The sequence below is a fragment of the Catharus ustulatus genome, chromosome 3 (assembly GCF_009819885.2).
Source record: "Catharus ustulatus isolate bCatUst1 chromosome 3, bCatUst1.pri.v2, whole genome shotgun sequence".
NCBI lineage: Eukaryota > Metazoa > Chordata > Aves > Passeriformes > Turdidae > Catharus > Catharus ustulatus.
In genome coordinates this window covers 2,892,715-2,917,463 of record NC_046223.1, presented here as the reverse complement: position 1 = coordinate 2,917,463, position 24,749 = coordinate 2,892,715, and the positions used below count along the sequence as shown (strand labels likewise).

Genomic DNA, 24,749 nt, shown 5'->3' with positions numbered 1-24,749 from the left:
GATTCAGAGCCTTCCCAGGAAAGAGGAACACCCCAAGGATGAGCAGTCCATACCAATTTCTTGAAGGTCAGACATGTGAGAGTTTAACAGACTGTATTTTCCAGAGTAAGAGAAGAATCAGTCTCCAGGCTACTGCTTTGTCAAGATCCTCCCATAATAACACCCAAGCTCCAATAACTTGGAGCCCTGAGCCCTTGGGGCACGCTGGGGTAGATGATGGTTGAAGAAACCTTTATCCATGGTGATATCCATGGTGCCCACCACCACTCCAGGCTGGACAACACCCCCTGGCACTGTGCTTACTCCCGCAGGGCTCAGGGCAAGGCACAGCCGGGGGCTGTGGGTGGCAGCAGTGACGTCCCAAGGTGGCCACACGTGGCAGTGTCACTGTCACAGCACACAGGGCAGTGTCACAGCACACGCAGCCCTGGGACCCCGTCCGCCCCCACCGCGGGCTCCGGGGGGACAGGAAACCACCCCAGGCGTGGGACGGGGCGTGGGACGGCCACAGCTCCCCTGCGAGCTCCGGGGAAAGGGCACGCAGCCCCCACAGCCGCCCCAAGGCAGGTGGAGGCGGGGAGAAGGCAGCAGCCGGCTGCGTGCTCCAAGGGAAACAGGATTTTTGCACAGGAGCGAAGTCCTTGATTTCCTCTAGGACAGAGCTTGGGCTGGGTATGAGCACTGCGCCTGCACCCTCCAACCATTTCTCTTTTGCTCTTCATTTACAGGAATAATGCACGGGATCACACTCTTTATAAGAAGTGCGATGAGGTAACTGCAAAAATACAGCCAGGAGTTTTTGCTGGTCTTTTCAGGCTCAACAGCTTCTGTCACTAAGCATTACATAATACAACACACACAGGGTTAAGTAAGCCCACTCTCTCCCACAAACAAGTTTAGCAAATTTCAAGGTACCTTTTTTCCTCTTCGCTTTTTTCTCATTAAGGCAAAAAAAAAGAGTAAGCATTCTGTTACCTTCTCTCACTTTCTACAGGAAAATCAATTGCTACAGCCAAAATGTAGGTGACTTCACATTAACTGCTTCTTTGCTTGTACCTAATGAGTAAAACCACAGATGTTAACTCCTGCAAGGGAATTTCTTGCTCAAAGTTACTAATCAGACAATTTCAATACAGAGCCTCTCCTCTTGGAAGAGATTGAGATGAGGGACTCATGCTCAAGCCAGACACGCAGCAATCAGCTAAGAAAGCAGAGAGAAGAGAGCAACATTTGGAGGAAGTCTGGTATCAAAGAACTTCCCTCACTGAGTCCTTATGCAGGAGTAACTTCCCTTTCAATCACTTTAACAGAGGAGAACGCTGAAGTTGAATAAGTTTGAACTTTATTTACAAACAGCTGAATTCTAATCTGCAGAGTCCTGGGGCAGCATCGAACTTCTGCAACATCCAGGGGAACTCCAGAACACTGACATCACTTAACATCACACTTGACATCTTGTATGTCAAGATACATTAAGATAAGATGTGTAATTCACCAATGGATCAAGTCTGAGAAACTAATAACCTAAATTCTTCCTGAATGCTCTTCTCAAAACCCTGAATATTCTTCTTAAAACCCTAAGAGTGAGGAAGAAAATTAAAAAAAAAAAATTAGAGCAATTAGAAGATAACCACAAAGCAAGAGCAAAATAAAATGAGCTGTGTTAAAGGTATATCCATTGGCTAGGTTACTTTAGTTTGAGAATAGTTTTATAAATGCATGTGCTGACGACACAGAGCCTCAGGGAAAATCATCCCCTAAATAGTCTTGGAATACTCATGTGGAAGAATTTAAAAGCACGGGAATATTGCAGGACTGTAGTCTACTACAAAACACTTCCCAATATTCGTTTTACTATTTATCTTATCACCTACTTCAGCTTTAGCTCCTTCAGATTCATGATGGATTTGTATTTACACAGGTGCTGAAGTTGTATACCTACTGTAAGTGGTATACAGAAGTGACAATGTTTGAGTACCACTGTTTTGGAACAGGTCACAAAACAGAGGCAACCATTTCATAAACCCAAGGTGTAGTTCTGCTAAAAGTTACTAAGTAGCAAGGTACTGTTCCTTAATTCTAACCTAAAAAAAAGCCTTGTAGTCTAAGTTTTGGGGGCTTTGGAAGGTAGAAGGAAGAACAAGGCCTCTAAGGTTAATTTCTAAGGGATAAATTGCACTTGAAACAAGCTGGAAACCAGAGAATGAGGGAAAAAACAAGCAGATTGTGATAGATATAGCCATGCTTTCTCCACAGGTTTGGGATACAAGCAGCAGAGGGAATGCTAAAGAGTTAAGACATGACAAGATAGATATCACCTCTTATTTCTTTACAGTCCTTCACTCTCCTCACTAAGGTGGGTACTGAAGATGCATAGAGCTGAGATTTGCTCTTTAGGACAAGCAACTCATTTCAAAACAATTCAGGGGTATCTTTGTCCACACAAACTGGGACTTCAGGTGAGTCATGCAGTTTGCAAACCGCACAATGCAGAGGGCATTAAATCAAACCCCAGATCTACCAGAGGCAGGAAAGCAAAGCAATGTTCCCGCTCTCCTCAGATTTAGTCTAGCATGGCAGTTTAGTGATGGACTTGGCAGGGTTAGGTTTACAGCTGGACTCTAACTTAAGTTTTCTCCAACCTAAATGATTTTACAACATCATTTTATAGAACACTTTTTTTCTGGCACTGCCTTCCTCCCATCCCGTTAGAGCTGGTTTAGTTGGTTAGATTTTTTTAAGCAGATCCCATCTGCACTTAAAAAAAAGGAAAAAAAAAGAAAAAGAGACTAAAGATTTTAAATTTCACTTTGAAGATAGTTTTTTACAATGCATACAAAAATACTCTGGAAAAACAACTTACAAGTTCACTTATGAAACCACCAAATGATAAAGAAATCACAATAGAGAAATAGCATAATACTTGTTTCATATAATGAGAATTTCTCCCCACCCCCCAAAACCCCTAATGCACTTATCTGGGTAAGCAGTGTTATCAGTTTATAGAACCAAACTCAAGACTACAACAGGTTTTCATGTAAGCATTTAGAACAGCTGTCAGGGTTTATCTGAAATCACTTTCTGCATGCAGCTTGCAGGTGGGCAGCAGTGTCAGGACAGCCTCAGCTGTTGCAATGTTCCAGTACATCTTCACTGCGTGTTCAGAGTTGGGCTTTACTACCCAGTTACACAAAAAAAAACCTCTCAGGTCTCATGCTGGAGCAGTCTTGAGACAAAAAATAGTATCAGATAACACAGCATGGGACATGTCTATCATCTCCATACCTTGGTAGCATCCTCTGCTGCATCTCCTTCAATACTGAAATCATTTATGGGCCTCCATGGGAGGCAATACCTGTGTAGTGCATGGCTGTGCAAGGCAGTGGAAAGCTGCGAGCCAAGGAAGCTGAGCACCATTGTGACAGAAGCACAGGAGTGTGTGTGCCAAATGGGAAAACAATTGGAGATAAGAACAATGCATGCACATGAATTAGGCAGACACAAAGGAATACAAGCACGTTCATATACACTTGAAAACAGAATGTGGTTGCAGCAACCAATTAACCCTGGTGACATACATTCTGAATCCAAGGCACAGGACAGACCGGCTTTTGTAGTTGTTTCAGCTGGTGACAACTTAGAATTTTTAAAAACTCCTAAAGGTAACTGTTACAAGCACGTGCAAAGAGTAGTTCAAAAGGAAGACAGCTCTAACAACAGTATAAAAATCAGACCATGATTTTAACTGGTCAGTTACAGTATGGCCACAGTAACCTTCTACCTTTGTTAGTAACTACAACACACATTCAGAATAAGGACTGGTAACAAGTGATTATCCTCTTCACCTGAAGATCAACCACTTACCCATTAAGGGTAAGTTTGATGGATCTTTTAATAATACGAATGCTATTTGTTGGAACAGGAGATGAAGAATCTGGCAGTTCTTTACTGGAAAGCCTCTGTAACACACAAACAGATGCCACAAAAAAAATAAAACACACAGAAAAAAGGAATTTTTAATTAATTTTAAATTGATTAATTCAGAAGTAGCAGCAGATAAACCCTTTCCTAGCTGAATGCAACAGTCTTTATCTACCAAACTCGTATGGCCCAAACCCATTTTCAGAGAAGCCTTTTTTTTTAAAACCACACCACTTGTTTAATTACCACCGTATCCAGAGGAAGAGCATTTCCCCTCCACACAATTCTTTCCTTGCATGAACTGAGACAAGTATATCCCTGAATGGGTGGGAATTAGCTGTGAGTTGCTCAACAGCACAGTAAAGGAAGACTTTTCTCAGATCCATGGACCAGGAAAACAGATTCTCTACTGTGTGGATCACTTCCAGTCTTAGAGCCCTCAATTTCACAACATTCTACATGACACAGAGCAGTTAAAGCCACCTAGAGACTTCAAAGCTCCCAAGTCTCATCACAGAAACCAGTGTACAAGTAGTGATAGCAGTACAAGAAAACCAAACCAGGACACAAACTGTCAGTGTCTGAGGGCATGGAAACGTGGTTTTCCAAGCTCAAATTCTGGATTCACTTTGGTGAAGATCATTGTTCAGTTATTTAATTTCTTGGAAGAACAACAAGCAAAACCCTACTAATCTTCAAACCACTAAGTGAAATGGTACTTAAATCTTCATACATAAAATGAAAATGCTAGCTCTGCTTTACCTACGAATACAAAAGCACAATAAATACCTGTGATCTTGATGTGATCACTGGAATCTGCATGGATTTTCCATCAAGGACACCCTAAAAAAGCCAGAAGGGATTTGTTAGGCAGGATTGCCAGGTTCCTGACTGAGAGGCAGCAAGTTCTGGCAGCCAGGATACCTTAAAATCATACATGCATTAACAACCTCCACCCCATGGGGTGTGGGTTTAGGAATCCCGAAGCCCTAAAACCACACAGACAGTGATTCAGGTATTTCAACCTTCACCAACAAGATCTCATCTTGATTTGAGGGTGTGCCCTCAAGAGTTTATGCCTCAGTAACAAGCACCATGAATAGCAAAGCTCTTTATCTTGCCTTCGAGAGGCCAAATGCTTTAGTCTTTACAGCAGTTTTAATTTACATCAGTGAATCAAAGTTTTAGAAAGAAAATTCAATATTATTTCAAGCATGGCAAGGAATTAGATGCTACCATATCACCTAATAGCAAAAGATAGGTCATGCAAGCGTAGTTACTTGGGGAATGAGGACTGAAATAAGCTAAACTAAAAAGTGTATTTTTGCTTCCATCAGTAAACATGCAGAGAATTTATGTGAGGCAGTCTAATCACTAAACTGTTGAGCTTTTCGGTTAGTCCCCTGAGTAAAATCACTTTAAAATTACATTTTTTGTAGCTCTCTTCCTCCCATCTTGAGGGTATCCGCTTTCTGTGAAATTGGAGTCCCACACATTTAGCTGGAGGAACAAAATACACAATCTCAAAATAATTGCTGTGCTAAAATTTTCTTACTTGGGTACAGCTTCCAGCCAACACATTAAATGCATTAGGGGCCATTCTTAGAGTATTTATACAATTACACCATTATCCCACAGGAATTTCAAGCCTCTGAAAAAGCCCTGCTACCCAAACCTTTAAATCTGTACTTGCAATATTCAGTACTAGATAAAAAGAATCATCTCATAGAACTGTTAAGTGTCAAAACTGACGATTTTCTTTCTGGTTGTTTTTTGCTTGTGCCTGAAATCAGAGGGGTCAAGCCCCAAGCACAGCTATTTAAGGGTATTTACACACAGCAATAAAACAAATGAAATATTAATCTAAAAGTTCCACAAACCAAGATTTAACAAGCAACTCCACACTATCATTTCAGAAGTAACAACCTACTGAGTAGGCTGCTTATTTCTAAAGTAGCAAAATTATCAACAGGAACTCAAAAAACATCTGCCAGAAACAGATTAGCTCATACTTTCACAGTCATAAGATTGTTATCTTCTTCATCTGGAGATAATTTTTTTCTGAATTAAGAACTGCTTCCAGATGAGACAGTTCATTCAGCAATTGGTCACTGCAGTGACAGGTAAGTACAGCAGTATTTAGATACCTTGGCACCAGATGAGAAGCAGTCATTAAGTGCCAGACCCTGAAAATATGTTGTTTAATAGTTATACATCATATTCATCATGATTTCTCCCATCTACATTTTAGTACAACTAGATATGCTTAAATTTAGATTCCTAAATCATTTGGGGATGTATAAATGCATTCACTTTCAGTTATTCCATCTGTTCTACATCAGTAATTAATACTACTTCAAACCCTCCTTGGCCTAGCCCCCCTCTTCTTGCCTTTTCTCCATCTATGGCTTTTTGGGGGCATTCTCCCGATGTAGATGGATGAGATACTTTAGAGGTTGGTGAATAGTGTTGCTTAGGTGAAGCACTCTTAGGATCCGTGATTAGAGTCCCACTTAATTTATGCTGTCCTTGCACAAAACACGTTCTGAGTTGACAAACCGTGTTATATCCTGGAATGGTGCAACCAATTGGAGGTCCCGATGTTCTTAGTGCAACTGTAGCCTCCATTTCTGTAGGAGACACCTGGCTTTTAGAGTTTGGCCACGAAATTAAAAACTACATTCCACCTACCACTTCAAATACATACTTGGATCAGTCACAGGAATGCAAAGTCCCTTAGACGTTGATGGCTCAGCTACACTGTTGGCACCACTACAACTCTGACATTCAACATTTCTATAAAAGTCAAACACTAGAGTTACAAAATGCTAGTTTGTAAAATACTGTATATATGTCATTTCCAGAAAGTGCATGCAAGACAAACATCGACCTCCTTAGCTCGTTGCCAGAGCTCTATTAAACAACACAACCTCCCAGGCAATGTAGCACCACACCATCATTTTGCTGAATTTCTGACTGCAGATTTAAACTCAAGCATTCTCTTTACTGAGTCTTTATGTGCTGATATGTTTTCCCAGATTAGTCTACCCAGCACACTGTGCTGCTTTGAACCATTGTTCTGTTTTACCCAGATGTGCACACAATTTTTTGTTTATTTTTTTTCATGTGACTCCTACAGTACCAAACAGTCTGAGCAGAGCAGGTATCACACACTGGGTAGGATTAGGCAATTACTCTCAAGATTACATATTCTTCCTGTGCTCAGGGAGCTGCTTAGGGATAAACACTTCCCAGGAAGTGACAGCCACTTTTACTGCCTGAGTTCTCATACCACTCCACTAAGTCAGCAGCAGCTCTGGTATTTCTGAGACCAAAATCAGTACGTCACTAGAACTTAATCTGCTTGGAATCAACGGTACTTTTTGTTAGAAGGAACAGTTACTTGCATATAAAATACTCCAGCTTCAAGTTACATGCTAACCTCTGAAGATCTACATTCAAGTCAAAATAATCTCCCTGGTGTCAAGTTTTTCATTCCTAAGTGTTCATGGATATTATTTAGTTTTTTTCAAGGATTCCTTTAACCTGGTCTCCTACCACGTGCCCAATGGAGATTCCAGCTTTGTTCCTGAAGCTCTCAGAACCCTCCACATGCTTATGCTCCACATAGACCCAAACAAGAAATCCTAGACTCATTTACATTGTGAGTCAGCTAAAAGCAGCTTCTCCACAGTTCCGAGGTTGTGGCACTAACCTTTCTGTCTCTGCTGTAGAGATGTCCAACTTAGATATCTTATTTAACGAAGAGGAATTATAGGGTGTTCTGGAATCTCTGTCTTTGGAACCATCCGAACAGCTTTCACCTAAAGAAGACCTTTTGCACTGAAGTCCACTATTATTTTGACTAATATCTGACACCCTTTGCTGAAACGACAGTTAAAAAATAAAGTCTTCAAGTAATTATTAAAGCTTTTATTTAAAATTACCAGAAGCGCTGGCTTTTTATTATACCTTCTTTCTTTTCTGTAAGGTTCCTGCTGGCAAAAAATAATGGAGTTGTTTTCTCTTCACATAAGTTGCCTCAATCTTCATACCTTCCTTCAGGATGTTGAGGGCACTGGCCTGCCTGTAAACTGACATCAAACACAGTGCTATAGTTTAGTGGGGATGTTTGCATTAGTGCTTGTCAAAGTTATATATGGTATTTTTAGAAATGAGTCTGCCCAGCCCAAATGAAGAGTTCCCAGCTTAAGTTAACACAAAATGCTGCCCAAGCACCCCCAGTCAAGGGGGTGAGTGCGACCTGTGATGCCCATTTCACATTCACTACAGACCACACACAATAGCTGTATGAGTAAAAATATGCATTTATAAATTCAATCTGTCTGAGGAAGCCAGACTGGATTTTAGGGACAGCTTATTTAGCAGACTCACTACAATTTAAACAGATTTTTCTCAACTGCCTGCAAATAGCCTTTCAGGCAACTGACAAATGCTATAGCAGCACAACAGTTATTACAGACTTAAGTCACATTTAGATAAGCTTATCTAACTGGTCTATCATGAGCATAACTGGAAAGTCAGCGTACTGACATCCAGAGTGGGAATCAAAGCAAAGATGTGCAACTCAAAGGCTTTCTACAGGAGACCAGCAGTGAAATAAAAGCATAGACATGAGCACACACACCAATATGGACAGTTCCTCCAAATGAAATTCAATAGTTTGTATGTAAAAGTTCACTGAACAAATGCCCTCCAAACTGAGCCTTTTATTCTTGAGTTCATCAACTTGAAATCAATCTTTGCTTTCTAAAATTATTCTCTCAAAGTCAAGGCACGTGGGAACAGCTCTGTAGCACAAAACTACTGGTCATCCCCACACGTGCCAAAGGATTTCCCACTCAGGGAACAGCTTTTCTGTTCAAGTCTCCCTGGATTCACACCCCACATCCAGCACATACCATAGGCTGTGCTTCACTGCAGTAAGAGCACACAGCCATGCTAATAGTGTCGATGCATAGCAGATTTACCATTAGTTCTGGCCTCTTAGCAGCACATAAATCTCATTATCATAATTCACATTTGCCATTCAAATGTGGTGCCTCTGAATGTAAAGTGCAAGTAAAGATAACAGTGCAAGTGTGAGGAAATCACCCTGCCTGGCTTGTAACTCAGACAAGAGTTTTGATGCATTTTTCTGAGCTTTTCTCATACCCCAATCATGAGCTAAGAAGGCCAGGTTTTGCAGGTTTTACTCACATTGTCTGAACAAAACAACACAGAACTCACACTGGTACTATGGATCAACTTCAACAAATATTTAGAGGATTTCACTGTTTAGAGCTCTTTGTCCAAACACACTTATGACTCAGAATAGCCTGATTTTTAATTATTTTAGCATTATCTAACAGCACTTGCAATATTAATTTATTTGCACATCTATCAAAGTAGTAAACTATTGTGAACATGAAAATATCCACACAAAACTGCATGTAATTACAACGTGACAACCCAGTGACTTTCACAGCTCTGGGATCACATTATACCCAAACTGTCTTGGAAGAATACCATCAACAACTCATTTCACAGCTTGACACAGTCACTTCCCACTTCCAAAGTTCAGCAGCTGACTACTGCTTGACAAGTATAGCTACTTGTCAAATGGACATCTCTGGGCTTCACAGCTGACTGTCCCCTACAAGAAGTGCAGTTTTGTGAGGACTATTTCACATATGGCACATGGTGTATGACTAACTTTTGGTTCATAATGGCCTTACTCTGACAAAGTGCCAACACAATATGTTTTTCAAGCTAATCTTTTCTATGTTGCTGTCTAGAGGGATATCTAATAACAGAAGGAAGTACAATTCACTTTGTGAAGCAACTTCCACTGGAATAAAAATAATTACACTCTACAAGTTTAGAGCAAAAATAGAGCCTTACCTGTATCTGTGAATGACTGTATCCCATGTGTTAGATCAACGTTTGTCTTTACTGCACTTTCTGCTTTCTTAAATACAAGCCCAAGAAACCACATTGACACATATCCACTCCTAAAAAAAGGACATATTGACAAACCTGAGTAAGGCACAGGTACCAGTAATCTGGATTTTGGTACATTTTAGTTGTTCAGTTTAGAGCCAGCCCAGACTTAATTTCTCAGAGCACAACTCCCTGAACTGCTCCCTTTAAAAAGATGCTCAGGACTGTGCCAGAGATATACTGAACCTCTCTCACCAATGAGCTGAGGGGAATGAAGACACACATTGGCCAAACTGTACTTCAGAAAAGTGACAAAACTCACTTTTTATAGAGAACTTCATTGCCAGGGAAAGACTGTGGCTGCACGTGTGCAATAGTTATAAATTCATTCCTTTCCAAGTTTCCAACCAGCACACGGATTTTAGACTCGACGAGGCCAATCCTAATTAAAAAAGAGGTATTTTATTAATTTTTAACTTATTCATTTTAAATTTTTATCCAGCTCATCAGTTAGATATCTTTTTGCAATACAGTGTTAACCAATCAATAAGGACCAAGTTTCATACAGCTGAGCACACACACTAGATCTTTATATCACATACTGTAATTTGAGTGTTTCCTGTCACATTCGTGCTTTTGTTTCTAAAGAAAGAGAATTAAGTTTTACATGCACTCTGAACAGTTCAGATACAACACTTCCACCTGTAACCTATGATGAATACAACAAGGAGCAGATCCCAGCACCTCTGGGGTGCAGCAAAACTCCTTTCTGCCACAAGGACCAAGGAGAACAGTGGTTTTGAAAAGGCTCAAGAACAATTGTTCAGTTACACCCAAGTAAAGATGCCATTCTTCCTGCAGATTGATCAGTGAAAATGTAAAAATGGTTATTTTAATAAACAACTTATCTAGTCAACAGTCCCATCAGAAACTTCCCTAAGAAATGAATCATGACCATGAGAGCTTTAATTTCAATGAAGTAACGAACTTCTGCCTAAACTCTGTTAACTTTAAAAGCAGTCAGAAATCTGTATGTTCTTCAAAAGCATCTTATGTTGATGAATAACAGATGTTATTTATTTCCAAATCCACTCAAGAATTGGTGAACTAAACCTTTTCTTATAATAAACTGAAGTTTATCTTCTGCTTATCATTTTCCCAAACTGCAAAACTGGAAAATTTGCCTCTATTTCTGTCATTGAAAAAAAATCAGCTCTTAACCACAGACAGAATTTCCCTTGTCTTTATTGTGAGGTACAATAAGCTTTGTTCACTCAAGAACATTTCACATTAAAAATTATTTGGCCCTCTGCCCACACACCTTGTTGTACACAACTGTGACTGATATCAAGATGCAACTGATAAGATTTTTAGGTGAATATAGTAGGAAGTTCAGATAAAAGGCATTACCTATTAAAACAATTTTTAAACATTAAGCTATTAATGATTAAGCAAAAATAGCTAATCTCTATTTTAGAGATGGCACAAGAATGATTTAACTTAAAGTACAAGCCAAACTTTGAAATAAAAGTAAAGAAGGCGCCCTCAGAATGGGTGCCTGTTACAGAAAAGTTTTGCTTTCTTGACAGAGTAAGCAAAGTACTAATTTCTTAACAAAACCCACTGGAAAGTCAATAAACACACATTACAGTGCCTTAATTCCTTACCATTTCCCCTTATTTCAAAATTCACAGTGACTCAGCACATTCACATTAAATAAGTAATTGCTGGCAAATTTCCCTTCATTGAAGAAAAGCAGAGGAATAGGCTGAGTACACACCAGCACAATCTAGCACTGATTGCAATCTAGTCCTTAAATATTACAGTAAAACTCATAAAAACAAGTCTAGAACAGTGGTCTCCAAAGCAGGGAGGAAGAGGGTGTATTCCATGCCTAGTTGCATAGTTACAGTTTATTTGTTAATACAAATAACAAAAATACGGTGCAACAATGAATTGAGTTTCAGTTTTGCACTGGACCTATAATTAAAGCAGCACTTACCAGTTTAAGTGATGCTCTTCTGTAAAGGCACTGGCAGTCAGCACGATGTAATGTCTAGAAGAAAAAAGGAAAATGAGTACACTACATCAAGATTTTAGTCTACATTCTAAATATCAGATTTTTTTTTTTGGGGGGAGGAAAAATAGTGTGAGTGGCATGACAGCTTTTCCTATCTTCCCTAAGCTTATATGCACCAAAATTTATATGACTACTTCTAGTTTCTTTAAAAAGCCCTAAACTGAAACACATCAATACAATTTTCTACTCAGACCCAAAGTTAAAACTCATTATGCTAAACACTAAGTAAATAACTTCAAGTTCAGACAACAGATTTCATACATACTTGTACTTCTGAAAGAAGTTCAGTGGTTCAAAGAGCTTTGACCAGTCTGATTTTCCTTTGAGGATCTCATCTGTAACTTCAAGGCCTATAAATATGGTCGAAAATATTATCACTATTTTTTAAAGATTACCATGACAAATTTTAGAAGATGGTAACAGTAACTGACAGAACAAACAAAGGCAGGAATTCCCCTGACACAATGCAGATCCTACAACAGCTTACTGGAAAACTGGTCCCTTATTGCCTGCAATGAGCATATTTCCCAGAAATTTTATAGCTAAAACACCTCACGGAACAAAACTAATTCATATGACATGGTTTCAGAGAGCAAGAATGACACTTGAATAAGCACAGAATGTACTTTACCACGTTGGAACTCCTCTACCATGACTGCTCGTGTTGACACAGACACGTTGTATGTGGAGTTCTGCTGTGGATAGGCCGGGGTGATGATGGGCATCACATGGTACCGGTCTGATGGGTTCACCTATGAGGTTACAACAGCTTTGTTTAGCACCAGCTTAGGTCACAACAAAGTTTTTAAAGCTTCTGACTTCAATGGCCGCCTACCCTAGGGTCCCAGACTGGCAAATTAAGAAAGCTCTCCTCAAGTCGTTTCAGCAATACCGGCTTTGGCCAATCCCTATAAAAGACAAAACAGTAAAACTTCCATTTTAAGCTCTTCAACTCAGGGCTGCATGGGAAGTTGTCAATGTACATCTTGATACAAACAACTACAAGTGTTACTTCTTTATGCAAATTAAAATAAACAGCTTTTACCATTTTGAAAAAATCAAGAAGAACTTGTTAACGAGAGTAGAGGCCAAAGCATTCGGGTAGAGTTGACATATTCTTGCTACCAGCATTGCCCAGGAGACTCCACCAAGAAATCCCATGATGTTGGAGTAAACACCACGTCCTAGAATAGATACCATGCAGTTAGTCTGTGGTCTTTCAAATTTGCAGCACCAGCTGCCCAATCTACAGAATACTTAATACATTTCAGCCTCAATGTCATTTATTTTTGCAGTGCAGTGAGGCCAAATTGCTGATCCTTACAGTGATGAGAAAAAAGCAGTACAACACCTCGCCCCAAAATATTGCTACTGTGAAATTTGCTTGTGCTGCTTCACTTCAATTCCCCTTAAGAGAAAGGTTCTGCCATTCTAGTACTTGCTCTAGCCACATGGGCAAACGGGACTTTCTTATTCCTTTTACACTTAATTGGGAATTTTTATCATTTGTAGTCAGGTTCCTGATAAGCAATGCAGCAGTGTCTCATAAGCACTCCCCTCTTCCCTGAATTCCACCTCCACTAAAAAGCCACATGGAAATTACCACACGGACACAGCATGAACCTAAACTGAAAGGTTTTAATGTAACAACTGTCATTTCAATAGCATTCCAAAGCTGAGGTACATCCAATAGTGAGCACGGGGTGCCTCTGAAAAGTTTAAAGATCATAAACCAGCCCATCACTCACGTTTTGCCCACAGTTTAACCGCACGGAGCGTGAGGCGGAAGTTCTCCAGGTTGGGCACCAGGCGCAGAATTTCATCTGTAACCCTGCTGCCTGCGAGACAAAAGGTGAAGCACAGGAGTTCCCAGTAACAGCTACAAGCCAGGGGTTCCTACATAGGATCAACAGCCTACAGTTCAAGTCTGGGAAAACAGCTCTGGATTACTTGCTTTGTATTAAATTATAGATTACACACAACATTCAGCATCCCTTTAGGTAACCAGTGCCCTCAACAGCTTTTTCACAGTTGAGACCACAACTAACAATTTAAAAATAAAGCCTCTCCACACAATGTTTTGGCCATAAACTACAACACAAGATGCTCCATGTCAGCATGAAGAATCACCTTACATCACAGGGTGGCAGAGCACTGGAAGGTTGCCACAGGAGGTCATGAAATGTCCCTGTCTGGAGGGATTCAAAACCCACCTGAACACATTCCTGGGTCAGCTGCTCCAGGTGATGCCTTAGCTGGGGGGCTGGACTGGATGATCTCCAGAGTCCCTTCCAACCCTAAGTATTCTGTGATTACAGAAGCTAGGTTTCTTTTGACCATTAAACCAATTGGTGCTAAACACTGAGCAAGTCAGACTTCAGGTATTTTAATTACCCTTTTTTTTAAATGAACTACCTTGTTAATCATTCATACATTCTTATCAAGTACCCTCCTTAGTCATCTGAATTTCTGGGGCAAACTGGAGCGTTGCTCACAAACCAATCAAACAAACATGACACACAAGTCTGTGCAAACACACAACTCCACGAAATATCTAAATTTAGGCTCACTGACCGTCTCCTCAGAACTCAAGTGCACTGGAGATCAGTTTCTGCATCTGGTACAGAAATGTGGGTTGTGTAATGTGCATTCTATGCCAATCTAAATGTCTTTATAGAGGTGTGCACAACAATCTCACCATTTAAGCTCCGTATGCATCTTATATCCAGGCTTTTGAGGCACGAGTCATCCCTGAGATCGAGATCATCAGAAACCGTTGGCAAAGACAGCTTTGCAAACACGAGATCAATCTTCAAGAGAAAAAAGTTCCAAACGTGATTTACAATGCAGCACTGTTTGCAAACAGGACACTAGTGAGGGACACTTGGTCATTCATGTGGTTAATATTTGTATTTGGAATTAGGTGACCATAGATAAATATTTAGTTGCCAGAAAACAAGAAAACTGCTCTAAGTTCCCTACTTTTTTTTTCTAAGCTAGGGAAAGGAAGGGTGGGGTTTTTTTTGCAAGATAGAAAGATTACTCTAAATTTAGGATTCCTATTAAAAGGAAATTTTAAATTAACCATAAAATTAAAACAAATTCAAATCACCTCTACTACACTTCAACAAATGAGAAAGCATTTTCTTTATGCTGTAATGCCTTAAGCATCTGGATTTCAGTATAACCTGAGGCAAACAAATTATTCTGTGAACATACTAGATAAAGGCCACAAAGAAGTCATTGAATAAGTGTCTTCATAACAGTAATACCAAGCAGTAACTTGCCTAGGTATTACAGCAAGTGGGTATTTATTCTGTACACAAAATGCATTCCACATAGGATTCCTGCAGCTGACAAACTGAGGCAGGAGTCCAATGAGCAGTTTTACTCTTCATTTTCCAAGGTGTTTGTCTCACAGGGACTTCATTTTTGATTTGCAACACAACATCAGGTGATTTGTGCAGGGAACCACAACAGCAACATCCCCTGCAGAAAGGGTGCTCTTGTCAGAGCTCAGGGCAGTTGCAAGGACACTGCTTCTACTCCCACTCTGCACATCCTTGGGAGATAAATGCTACCCCAAGGAGACTACCCTGGTCTGCAGCACACGTTCCAAAAAAAGATTTCCCTGATGTTCTCACACTTGCCAGGCTAGCTAGGGGCCTATTTTCCTAGAAGATCCCATTTTATTCTTCTGGGATAGGTTGCAGTCAGGCTGTTCAATTACAGTTTCCTAAATATACTGCAACATACCTATAACCTCAAAACAGTAGGATCATAAAACCCTGAAAAGTTATCATACTCCAAAGCAAGGAAAAAAATAAATCTTACTTAAAGGTGAAAAAATCAAATAAAAATTAAAATTCTTACCTCAATGCCATCAAACTCAAATTTGATAACTGGTACATATGCATCCTCAATAGCCTGTGAAGGAGGAGATATCTGTAATAAGATATCCTTCTGCTACTTTAAAGTGTTTCCTACACTATGATAAAATACAGAATTTATGCTGAGCTACTCAGTAAAAAGACTGAGTTCCTTCCAAACACAAAAAATGCTAATAACTCGCAGGCAGGATAGCATTATTATGGTACCAACACTAGATTTTATTAAAAGATGTTAGTTAGGCAAGAGATTCAGAGGCTGATGGTATACTTTAACAGTAGTATCAGTGGCTGTGAGCCCTTACTACATGTGAAAACACAGATTGCAGGGCCAGCCTTGCTTTCTGATGCAGCTGACTCATTCCCAAAACACAGGGAGGGGAGAGGGACCACAAAAACTCTTATGTGATGTAGTCACTGAGGAAAGGAGCCAACAGCTGGACAGCAGCATTTTCATGCTGCACAAACCAGCATATTAGAGGGTACTCAAAACTGATTTAACTTCTGCTGGTGAAATATTCACTACCAATGCAAGTCTTTAACATGAATATTCTTATTGTAAAGTTTACACCATCCATCAATCAGAGAGTCTACTCACTCTTAGGTTTTTCACTTCCCCTTGATTCTTCAGTTTTTCAAAGAACGATTGAAAAAAATCCGATCTTTCCACATGACTGGGAGCAACACAAAGGGCATCTATGTCCGAACCTGCAAAGAGATCCCATTTCTCCTGTTACTGTTGGAAGCCACTTTCCAACACCAGAACTATGACCAGGCACTGAAAGCACTACCTTTGGTGTGCACTCCAAGCCTGTAGGAACCAAATGTGAATATCTTGCCACCAACTTGTTCTGTTATGGCAGGGGGAAGATTCTGTGGGTAGAAGAGAAAGTTTAAGATGCACGTTATCCTCTGTTCAAATTTAACTTGCTTGTAAGTTATTCAGAAAAACTGAAACAGCCTGCATTAAGCAAGGTCTTCTCACTCCCTTACATTTTAGTTTACTAAGTTTTGAGTCTGTTTTTCTGAAATAAGTTGAGTTTGCAACGCCAAAAAAAAGGTCATAGGTGATGTAGCAGTACTTCTATTAATTTATACAAATTAAGAGCTATTATTAGGCTTCCCTGCAGCAGAGGTACATAAATTAATACAACCTAAGAGCCATTCAAAGGGCATGTCTAGAATCATAATTTCAAACTAGACTGAGTGCTGTAGGCTGTTTGGGGCAAGATTAGTGCCAATTTTACCATCTTGCTCATCCACAATGCCTTGTTTTGGCTTTGTTAACAACTACAAGTCAACTGATTGAGCCAATGCAGGAATTTATTCAGCTCCCCAAAGACTCTGAGATCTTGATCTTGAAATATCTTTTATAACCTATTTCAGTGGCAGTTACTAGAGCTCTATTTGATATTTAAGAAGTTAAAAGTTGAACTTTAGCACAGATCCCAGTAGTGCAGCCTTTAAATCAAAAGGCTTTAGCTGTTTTGACAAAACCAAAAAAAATTCTTACCTTGCTTTCAGCAAGTTCTGAAATCCATTCTCTGACAAAGTTATTCAGTTTACCAAGAACAGTTGTCCTGTAAAGAAAACTCATGCTAAGGTTGCTTTAAAAAAAACCAAACCAAAACAAATCCCAAGAGGTTAACAAATTTTAGTCTTGTTATACCTGTGATAGAGTTCTTCCTGATCCTCAAACACCCCAAATGGCTTCATTGCTTCAATCAGCTTCTGAGTATGAATGTGGTCTTTATCACTAGGAGGAGCCAAGCTAATTGGAGAGGTAAGTCCATAGTGCCCTTGAGGCTGGTTCTGCTGCCTGGAAGTACTGGGAATGAAAATAAAGGAATGAGTACATAAAAGAAGAAAATCTTATTGGACAATATCCTTTAGCTCACAATTCACAAACCCCTTTCAGCCCTTTTACCCAATGTTCACAGAAAAGAGAAAAAAAAACCCTATCATTTTTAGATGACTTGACCTCACTTAAAAGCCACAACTACTAAAAAAAAACCCCAAACAAACAAACTAAAAAAAAAGCATGTATGTAAGATGTAAGAAATGAAATTATCTAAGATGCTGCCACCTTAACACAATTTATGTGCATTGCTCCAGCCCATCAGAACTAATCACTGGGAAATGAAAAGGTTTGAAACCCACCAAGGACAACTCTACAGACAGCAGAAGTTTTGGACACATTTCAGTTTCAGGACAGTCCCAACAGTCTCCTGCTAACATCAAGCACTACAATTACATTTCTCATAATTAAATGTTTTTGTTAGGTTTCTACTTATTCAAGAAAAGCATTAGAGTTGATTGTAAGGGCATATAGGTTCATTAAACAGAGTTGATGCAGTAAATTTGGTGCATTACTATACAAACCCCTTGCTTTAGAAAGAGGAAAAGCACCTTATTTTGCACTATCAGCTGCAACCAGGAGAGAGAAAGGAATGGGACAGGACATAAGAATGGTGCTTTATGAATCAAGGATCTCTCCAGAAACACCAGCAGCAAAAGAGGGAGACACCCCAAAAGGTCTTGTCATGCTCATCCTAAGGCTCAAGGGACTAATTGTGCCATTATTTAAGCTGGGTATTTTCCTCCTTTCCATATGTACAGCTTCAAAGATCAGCTGGGTTAGGGAAGAGGTATTTATACCTCTTTAAGGTTCCTGACCCCATTCTGGTTGTTCTCAAGATTTGGAAATGCTCAAAGGCCAGCTTCACCACTCGATTTTTTAAAAGAGGTTATTGCACAGTTCCTTATTTCTAACTGTTGTCTTTACTCCCTCTCAAAGAGATTTCCCTCTTGTTAAGTATCCTTATGCAGCTACACACAGCTTGCAGTCACCTAAGGTTTGAGGTTTTTTTTAACCCTTTCCTCTCTCCAGGCCTGTTTTTCAAACTTTTGTCTCTGTGCTTTCCAAAAAGCTGGAGGGGGGAGCAGGTATTAGGACTGCAGTGCTATCAGCTGGTGTCCCCAGTCAGAAGAGCTGCTCACTTACAAGCCTAACTAGGCCTTGACCTAATTTACCTTGTTTATAGACATGGACAATTTCCACTTCATAAATAAAAATATTCATAATGAGTATTTTCCTTCCTGTGATATCATTTTCATAACAAATACAGGAGGAAAGCCTGTACTTAATTGCTGTGCATTACAACTAAATTAAAACACCTACAACAGCAACTGCTTCCATGTTTTATGCATTGCTTGCATTGTACAGCTTGTACAAAACAAGAACAGGATTTAGACTACACCAGCATTTAAGACCTTTCCAAGGCACAAAAAGGCACCACCTGCCTTTCATTGCCTCATTCTGCCTACAGATAATATAACTGGAGCTTGACGTAAAGCACAATATCAATTAGATAAACCTAATGTCATTAGCATCAAATATGTTTATTATTAATTAAATATTATTAATTAAAAATTCCTCTGGTTGACAGGAGATAGTTCTCAGCTGCTTACACATATTACTGATAGCTTGACCTCACAGCTTAAGAGGCAAGGGAAACAGCACCTGGAAAGTTTCACTGAGTGAAACTCCATAGAATTTGTTGCCCTTTCGGAATAAAAAAAAATAAATTAAGTATTACTTTGCTCTCTGGGGCATATAAGCACATAACTAAGGGATCTTATGGATCCTAACACACATGGCACACCAGCTATTCACCCACTAGCCCGTTTAAGAAAAAAAATCCCGTTGCAGTTCAATATTTTGCAAAATGTTGTTATAACCTGTGCACCTCAGCAAAAACCTCCAATGCGTGTCTGTTCTGATAAAGGTCACTTTTACCCAAAAAGCCACCCTAAACGGGTTTATTTCGGGTTTCGCCCCTCATTTATAGCTTCCCAAAGCTGCAAGGCGTGTCTCCCCCACACACCAAGGGCACAGGGCTAAATCCACACTCAGGGCGCTGCCTTCACCCATCGCTGAGGGGTAGAATGACCAGAAACCATCCCCAGAGCCACCAAAACCAACAGCAGAAACCAGGAAAAAAACAAGGAACGAGGAAAAAACCCCACCACCTGGGACCTTCCACGAAGGGAGCCCAGCTCCACCCTTCGCCGCTGCCGCACCAGCTCATGCTGCGCGGAGCCCGCGGCCAGGTCGAGCCTCCCTGCCCCTGTCCCCGTCCCCGAGGCTCGGGCAGAGTCACTCGTCCGCAGGGCTCCGCAGCCCCACACCAAGGCGCAGCCCCGTTACCGCCGTTCCTCGCCCGCCATTGCCGTTGCTTGGCGACGGCGTCGCCACCACACGCGGTGAGACCCGGGCGAGGGCAGCCCCGCCACCCGCACTTTCCACCATTTATTTCAACCGAGAATTCCTCTCCCCTGGGGCGAGGGCAGCGCTCGGCCCCACGCGGACCCGCCGGGGCCCCTGGCGGGGCGGCTCCGGCGGGTCCCCCCGGCACCGTCCCCTCAGGGCAGGGCGGGAAGGCGCCGCCGCCTCACCCGCGCGTCTCCTTCATGGCGCGCGCGCACAGCCCGCGCCGCCGCCCGCGCTTCCCGCCCTTCTGCACCGCCGCCCCCTTCCCGGCGGCCCCCGCGCCGCCCGCGCGGCGCCCCCTGGCGGCTGCGGCACGCTGTGCTCCCCTCACGGCGCCCCCCCCCGCCATCCCTTCGGGTTGCTGACTTTGCGGGGAGGGTGTTCCTTCCCCGATGTGCCCGATCTTCCTTCCCCGTGGTCGACGTTCCTTCCCCGAGGAGGATATTCCTTCCTCGTGGCGCTGACAGACCCGGCGAGGCTGGGCTAGTCCCCGGCATGAGGCGGTCCCGCATCGCACCTGCCCGCCCCTCTCTCCCACAGGACGTTCCGCTCCTGACAGCCCCTTCCAGAGAGGAGGGGTGAGAAAGAGCAGGAATCGCTCTGGAATTAGGCTCCTGAGAGCCTCCTGATATCCGCTTCCAGAGTGGACAGGTGGGGAAAAAAAATCGGGAATCGCTCTTGTATTAGTTTATTCTCATCCAAGTAAGTGCAAGCCCAGCATCCCTTGGCTACAGCTGGTCTCGGGAGGATTTAACACACATGCAAATAGCAAATAGCTTCGGATGCCCACCAGATCTTGAAGTCCATCCAGTCCCACTCCCTGCCATGACAGGGACGCTTCCATTATCCCAATCCAAGCCCCCTGCAGCCTGGCCTTGGACACTTCCAGGGATGGGGCAGCCGCAGCTTCTCCTGTGCCAGTGCCTCACCACCCTCACAGTGAAGATTTCCCCCCTAATATTTAATCAAAATCTACACTTTTCCAGTTGGAGCCCATTCCCCCTCCTGTCACTACAGGCTCTTACCTCATCTTTCCTCAAAGTTCCGTTCAGGCCACAATTATAATAATTTTAAGTATGTTACAAACTGTATTAAAAGAGCCAAACTACCCTGAGAATATGGTGTTTAGATGACAATTCCCCACTCACATTCAAGTCTGCAAAAAGTTAAAAAATCAAAAGCGTAATATTTCTGTAAAGTTGAATAAATCTTTGGAAAAACTTTTGTTTCACACTGCCCCGATGTCTTGTCACATCACAACCTTTCTTTGCGATTAGCACATGATTTCTGTACTTTTCTGAGCTAACATATTTTTTGAGGTAAAATACATATTATCCAGCAAGAGACTTTGAAGAAACACAAACTTAACTTTTGTCCTGAAATTCTAATAAATTTAGAAAACAAATGTACCTTTAGCAGGACAGTCTTACCTACCCTACTCAAAGAACTTAATGGGGGAGTTGAAAATTATTTTGTCTATTGAACATTTGCATGGTAGTGTTTGTGCTAATATTTCAGTCTTTGATATGACTGATGCTTCTGCAAGGATTTATATTGAGAAAGAAAAAAAAAAAAGCTTTTCTTAAACCTCTAGCCAAGCACTTTTTATTCTCAGAAATCCTTTAGGATTTTCTTTAGTATTTTGTGGTCCTCATAACAATACTGTGATCCTACAATTAGAAAAACTTGTATACTGTTTTTTTGTTGTTTTTTTGTTTTTGTTTTTTTTTCTTTTCTTTCAGGTTCACACCAGCTATTTAGTGTGAGGGAAACACCTGCCCTTACTTTTGCTGAGTTTACAAGGCCAATTACCCAAGTTTAATTTTTTAAAACCTGTTTCTGCTGCATGCTTTAGTACCTCAATAGGAGCTGCATTTACCCACAGGTGTGATGGAAGTTTTTAATGGAGAAATGATACTTTCCTTTAAATCACCTGGAGCATTTAGGAAAAAATTAAAAGCTCATCAAGCACCAAAGTTATTCTTCAGGTGCAGCTCTAATGTTCAATGGAAGTGAATAGTAATTAAGCTTAACCATGTTCAATGCTTAGCTAATAAAGAGAAAAGGGAGGATGTGTTTAAGAAATAGAAAGTATTAAAGTTGGAGAGAGACAATCTGATGAGCTCTTATGGTGGCTAGAGCTTGAATTCACAAATAAAGTGCTTTTCCTGGAAAAAGGGCAGTGCTGAGGAAAATAATTAAATAGGACTCTTTTTGTTAGGGAGTTTATAAATTTTAGTTTCTGGTGTTACATGAGGTGACTGGGTGAGCTCTTCTGTGAGTGGTTTGGGGTTTGTTTTTTTTTTTTTTACAGAAAATAAAGGTCCTGTTGTCTGCCATTTATTCAGTCTAGCATTAGTTAGTTACTATTAGTTATTTGTTTCTAATGTGTAACTGCTGCATTCTCCGCCCATGTAACTTCCACAGTTTTATGTGTAGTAGCGACTGAACTATATCATGTTTTAGGGTGTGTGGAGTTTGAGGACAGTTTGTTTCAAGGTAGTGCTTGTTACACTAGCTTCAAAATACTTTTGGGTAGCGCTAAGGTTACTTAAAAACTAATTAAGTATTGTAGTTGGGATTCTTTCTTGGTGGATGGCTGTCATCCACATAGTACTAGCTTGAGAGTGATGTGAAGTGGGAGGGGATGTTTTATTTTTTTGTACTCCTAGGTTAAGGATTATTCAAAGTATTGTATTGACTCCTAGGTTGTCAAGGAGTCAATATCTTTCTCTGTAGTGAAAATGAGGTGATATCTGTGTGCTTTTAGTCCTTTAGAGGGTATATCTGAATTACGGAGGGGTGCTTTATAAATACCTAGGCTATGCATTTTCGCATGTCAGAGTCTGTATGCATTATTTTAATCTAATCTGTGAAGTTAATGATTTTAGTGTGATGTGGTTTATAAAGCACTTGTGGGAGACCACATGTTTGACAGACTTGTGGAGTTTGACAATCTGCTTGTTCCTGGATAAAAGAACTTGTCTGTTATTCCTTATAATCTTAAACCCTTTTCCACTTGAGTCTATTCAGGTGCCACCCTGTATTCCACAGGGAATTTTGCTTGTAAATGCCTGTCCCTTTTCAGTGGGAAGTGGCAACCTTCTCCATTTTCCTGCTTTAAAACTGTTTTTCTCTATCCCAAGTGAGGCAATTACCCCTTACTATTTTATTTGATAAAGTACTTTGTGATTTCACATTTAAATGTTATAGAATTTTAATGATTAAAGATGAATGAGTCTAAACAGATCTTTTAGGGCAGCTCTGGAGGAATTTGGGGTTTATGCATGAAAAGTTACGTACCAGCTACTGCACCTGACCCTCTGCTTAAACACGTGAAATATGCCTGAGAGGGAAACTGCTGCAGAGAAAATATTTGTGTGGTATTCAAACATTATCCACATCACAGAAATTTATCAGAAAAAAGTAGTTTAGTCAAACTTTGTGCAGAGGATCTTATCTGTGTAATGTGCTATATTTCACTAGGGAGATATTTGTCAGCAATAATTTGTATATATACATTTAGGCTCTGATGAATATCAGCTAAAATATGGAATTTGATTTGGTAATAGATGTTCCCAGGATTCACTAATCTATCACGTGGAAGATCTGTGTTGGGAGATAACATGAACAGCAGAGGGTGGGGTTACTGAAGACAGATCTTGGATGGTTTGAAATAAGTGGTGGCTGAAGGATTTGAGTACTTTGTTGTGGATTTGGTTTTTTTTTCTTTATTTTTGAATTTCATCAATTTATTGAAGGGCTGTAGTTCTGTAGAGTAGTAACCTTACAAGCTGCATAAACCACTTACATTTTAAGCCGGTCCTAGCTGCTGCTGAGACCCCAGGCTTGCCTTGGAGGGCATCCCTTTGGATCCCTTACTGTTACGCTGCCACCTGTCCTTCCAGGCTGCCTTTTCCTAATGGTTCTTAGCTCCTCATATGGGCCATTCCCCGGGATTCTTCCCTTTCCTGCAGTCACTTGCTAGGATTTCCACCTACCCCTGGTGACGAGCCAGCAAAATAGAACCTGTGCTTTGCTTTCCCAGGGAAGTTTTGGATGTTCCCGGTGCCCTTGATGTGAAATTCGTGGAGCTCTTCCCTGCCCATCAGCAGCAAAAGGCTTCACTGGACCTGCACAGGCTCGCAGGGCAGGTGCAATTGTCACCAGCAGATGGACGGGTCACTCCCTGGTTTCGCTCCCAATTGAAGCAAAGATTAATGCCGGTGTTACCAGCTCCTAAAACAGGTTAGTTAATGGGAGCTAACTGTGAGCTCACTGGAGCAGCACTAATCTCCCTGAAGTATCTGTCTTTGATCAGCTCATTCTCTCTCAGCAGGCCGAAAAATAGCCACAGGACAGGAGTGCTCGGTTTACAATCACGGTAATTTCGCTTTAGGTTTGTCTTTAGCTGTTGGAGATTAATGAATCAAAAGGGTGTTTAAATTTACAACCAGTTCTCTTCTAATCACTTGGCAGTATTTCTGGCTGTTTTCTGCTTTGATTACCTGAGCCAGTCATCCAAAGGACGCTGCTGTTCTGCCATCTGATAGTGGGGTACAGCTTAAAGTGTCTGGGAACTGGTGAGATGATAGCAGAGGGCGTTCAGGATTTTTTGCTTTTCCAGCTGTTTTCTAAGCTGTGT

The 24,749-nt window shown here is 41.0% G+C and overlaps 1 protein-coding gene across 1 annotated transcript; it reads right to left on the bottom strand.

The window, feature by feature from the left end:
- Nucleotides 1-1,470: 1,470 nt before the first annotated feature.
- On the bottom strand, nt 1,471-20,365 carry PAPOLG (poly(A) polymerase gamma). Its single transcript, XM_033053708.1, has 23 exons — nt 20,290-20,365; nt 17,501-17,659; nt 17,345-17,411; nt 16,623-16,704; nt 16,430-16,539; nt 15,818-15,871; nt 14,643-14,754; nt 13,693-13,782; nt 12,990-13,128; nt 12,780-12,852; nt 12,576-12,696; nt 12,210-12,294; nt 11,867-11,920; nt 10,187-10,306; nt 9,826-9,935; nt 7,894-8,015; nt 7,637-7,806; nt 6,629-6,717; nt 6,481-6,551; nt 5,350-5,421; nt 4,711-4,764; nt 3,865-3,959; nt 1,471-1,577 (listed from the first exon to the last, which is right to left on the bottom strand). Exons 1-23 carry the CDS (start codon nt 20,304-20,306, stop codon nt 1,517-1,519), a joined length of 2,127 nt encoding a protein of 708 aa, XP_032909599.1. The 5' UTR covers nt 20,307-20,365; the 3' UTR covers nt 1,471-1,516.
- Between the last annotated feature and the right edge of the window lie 4,384 nt (nt 20,366-24,749).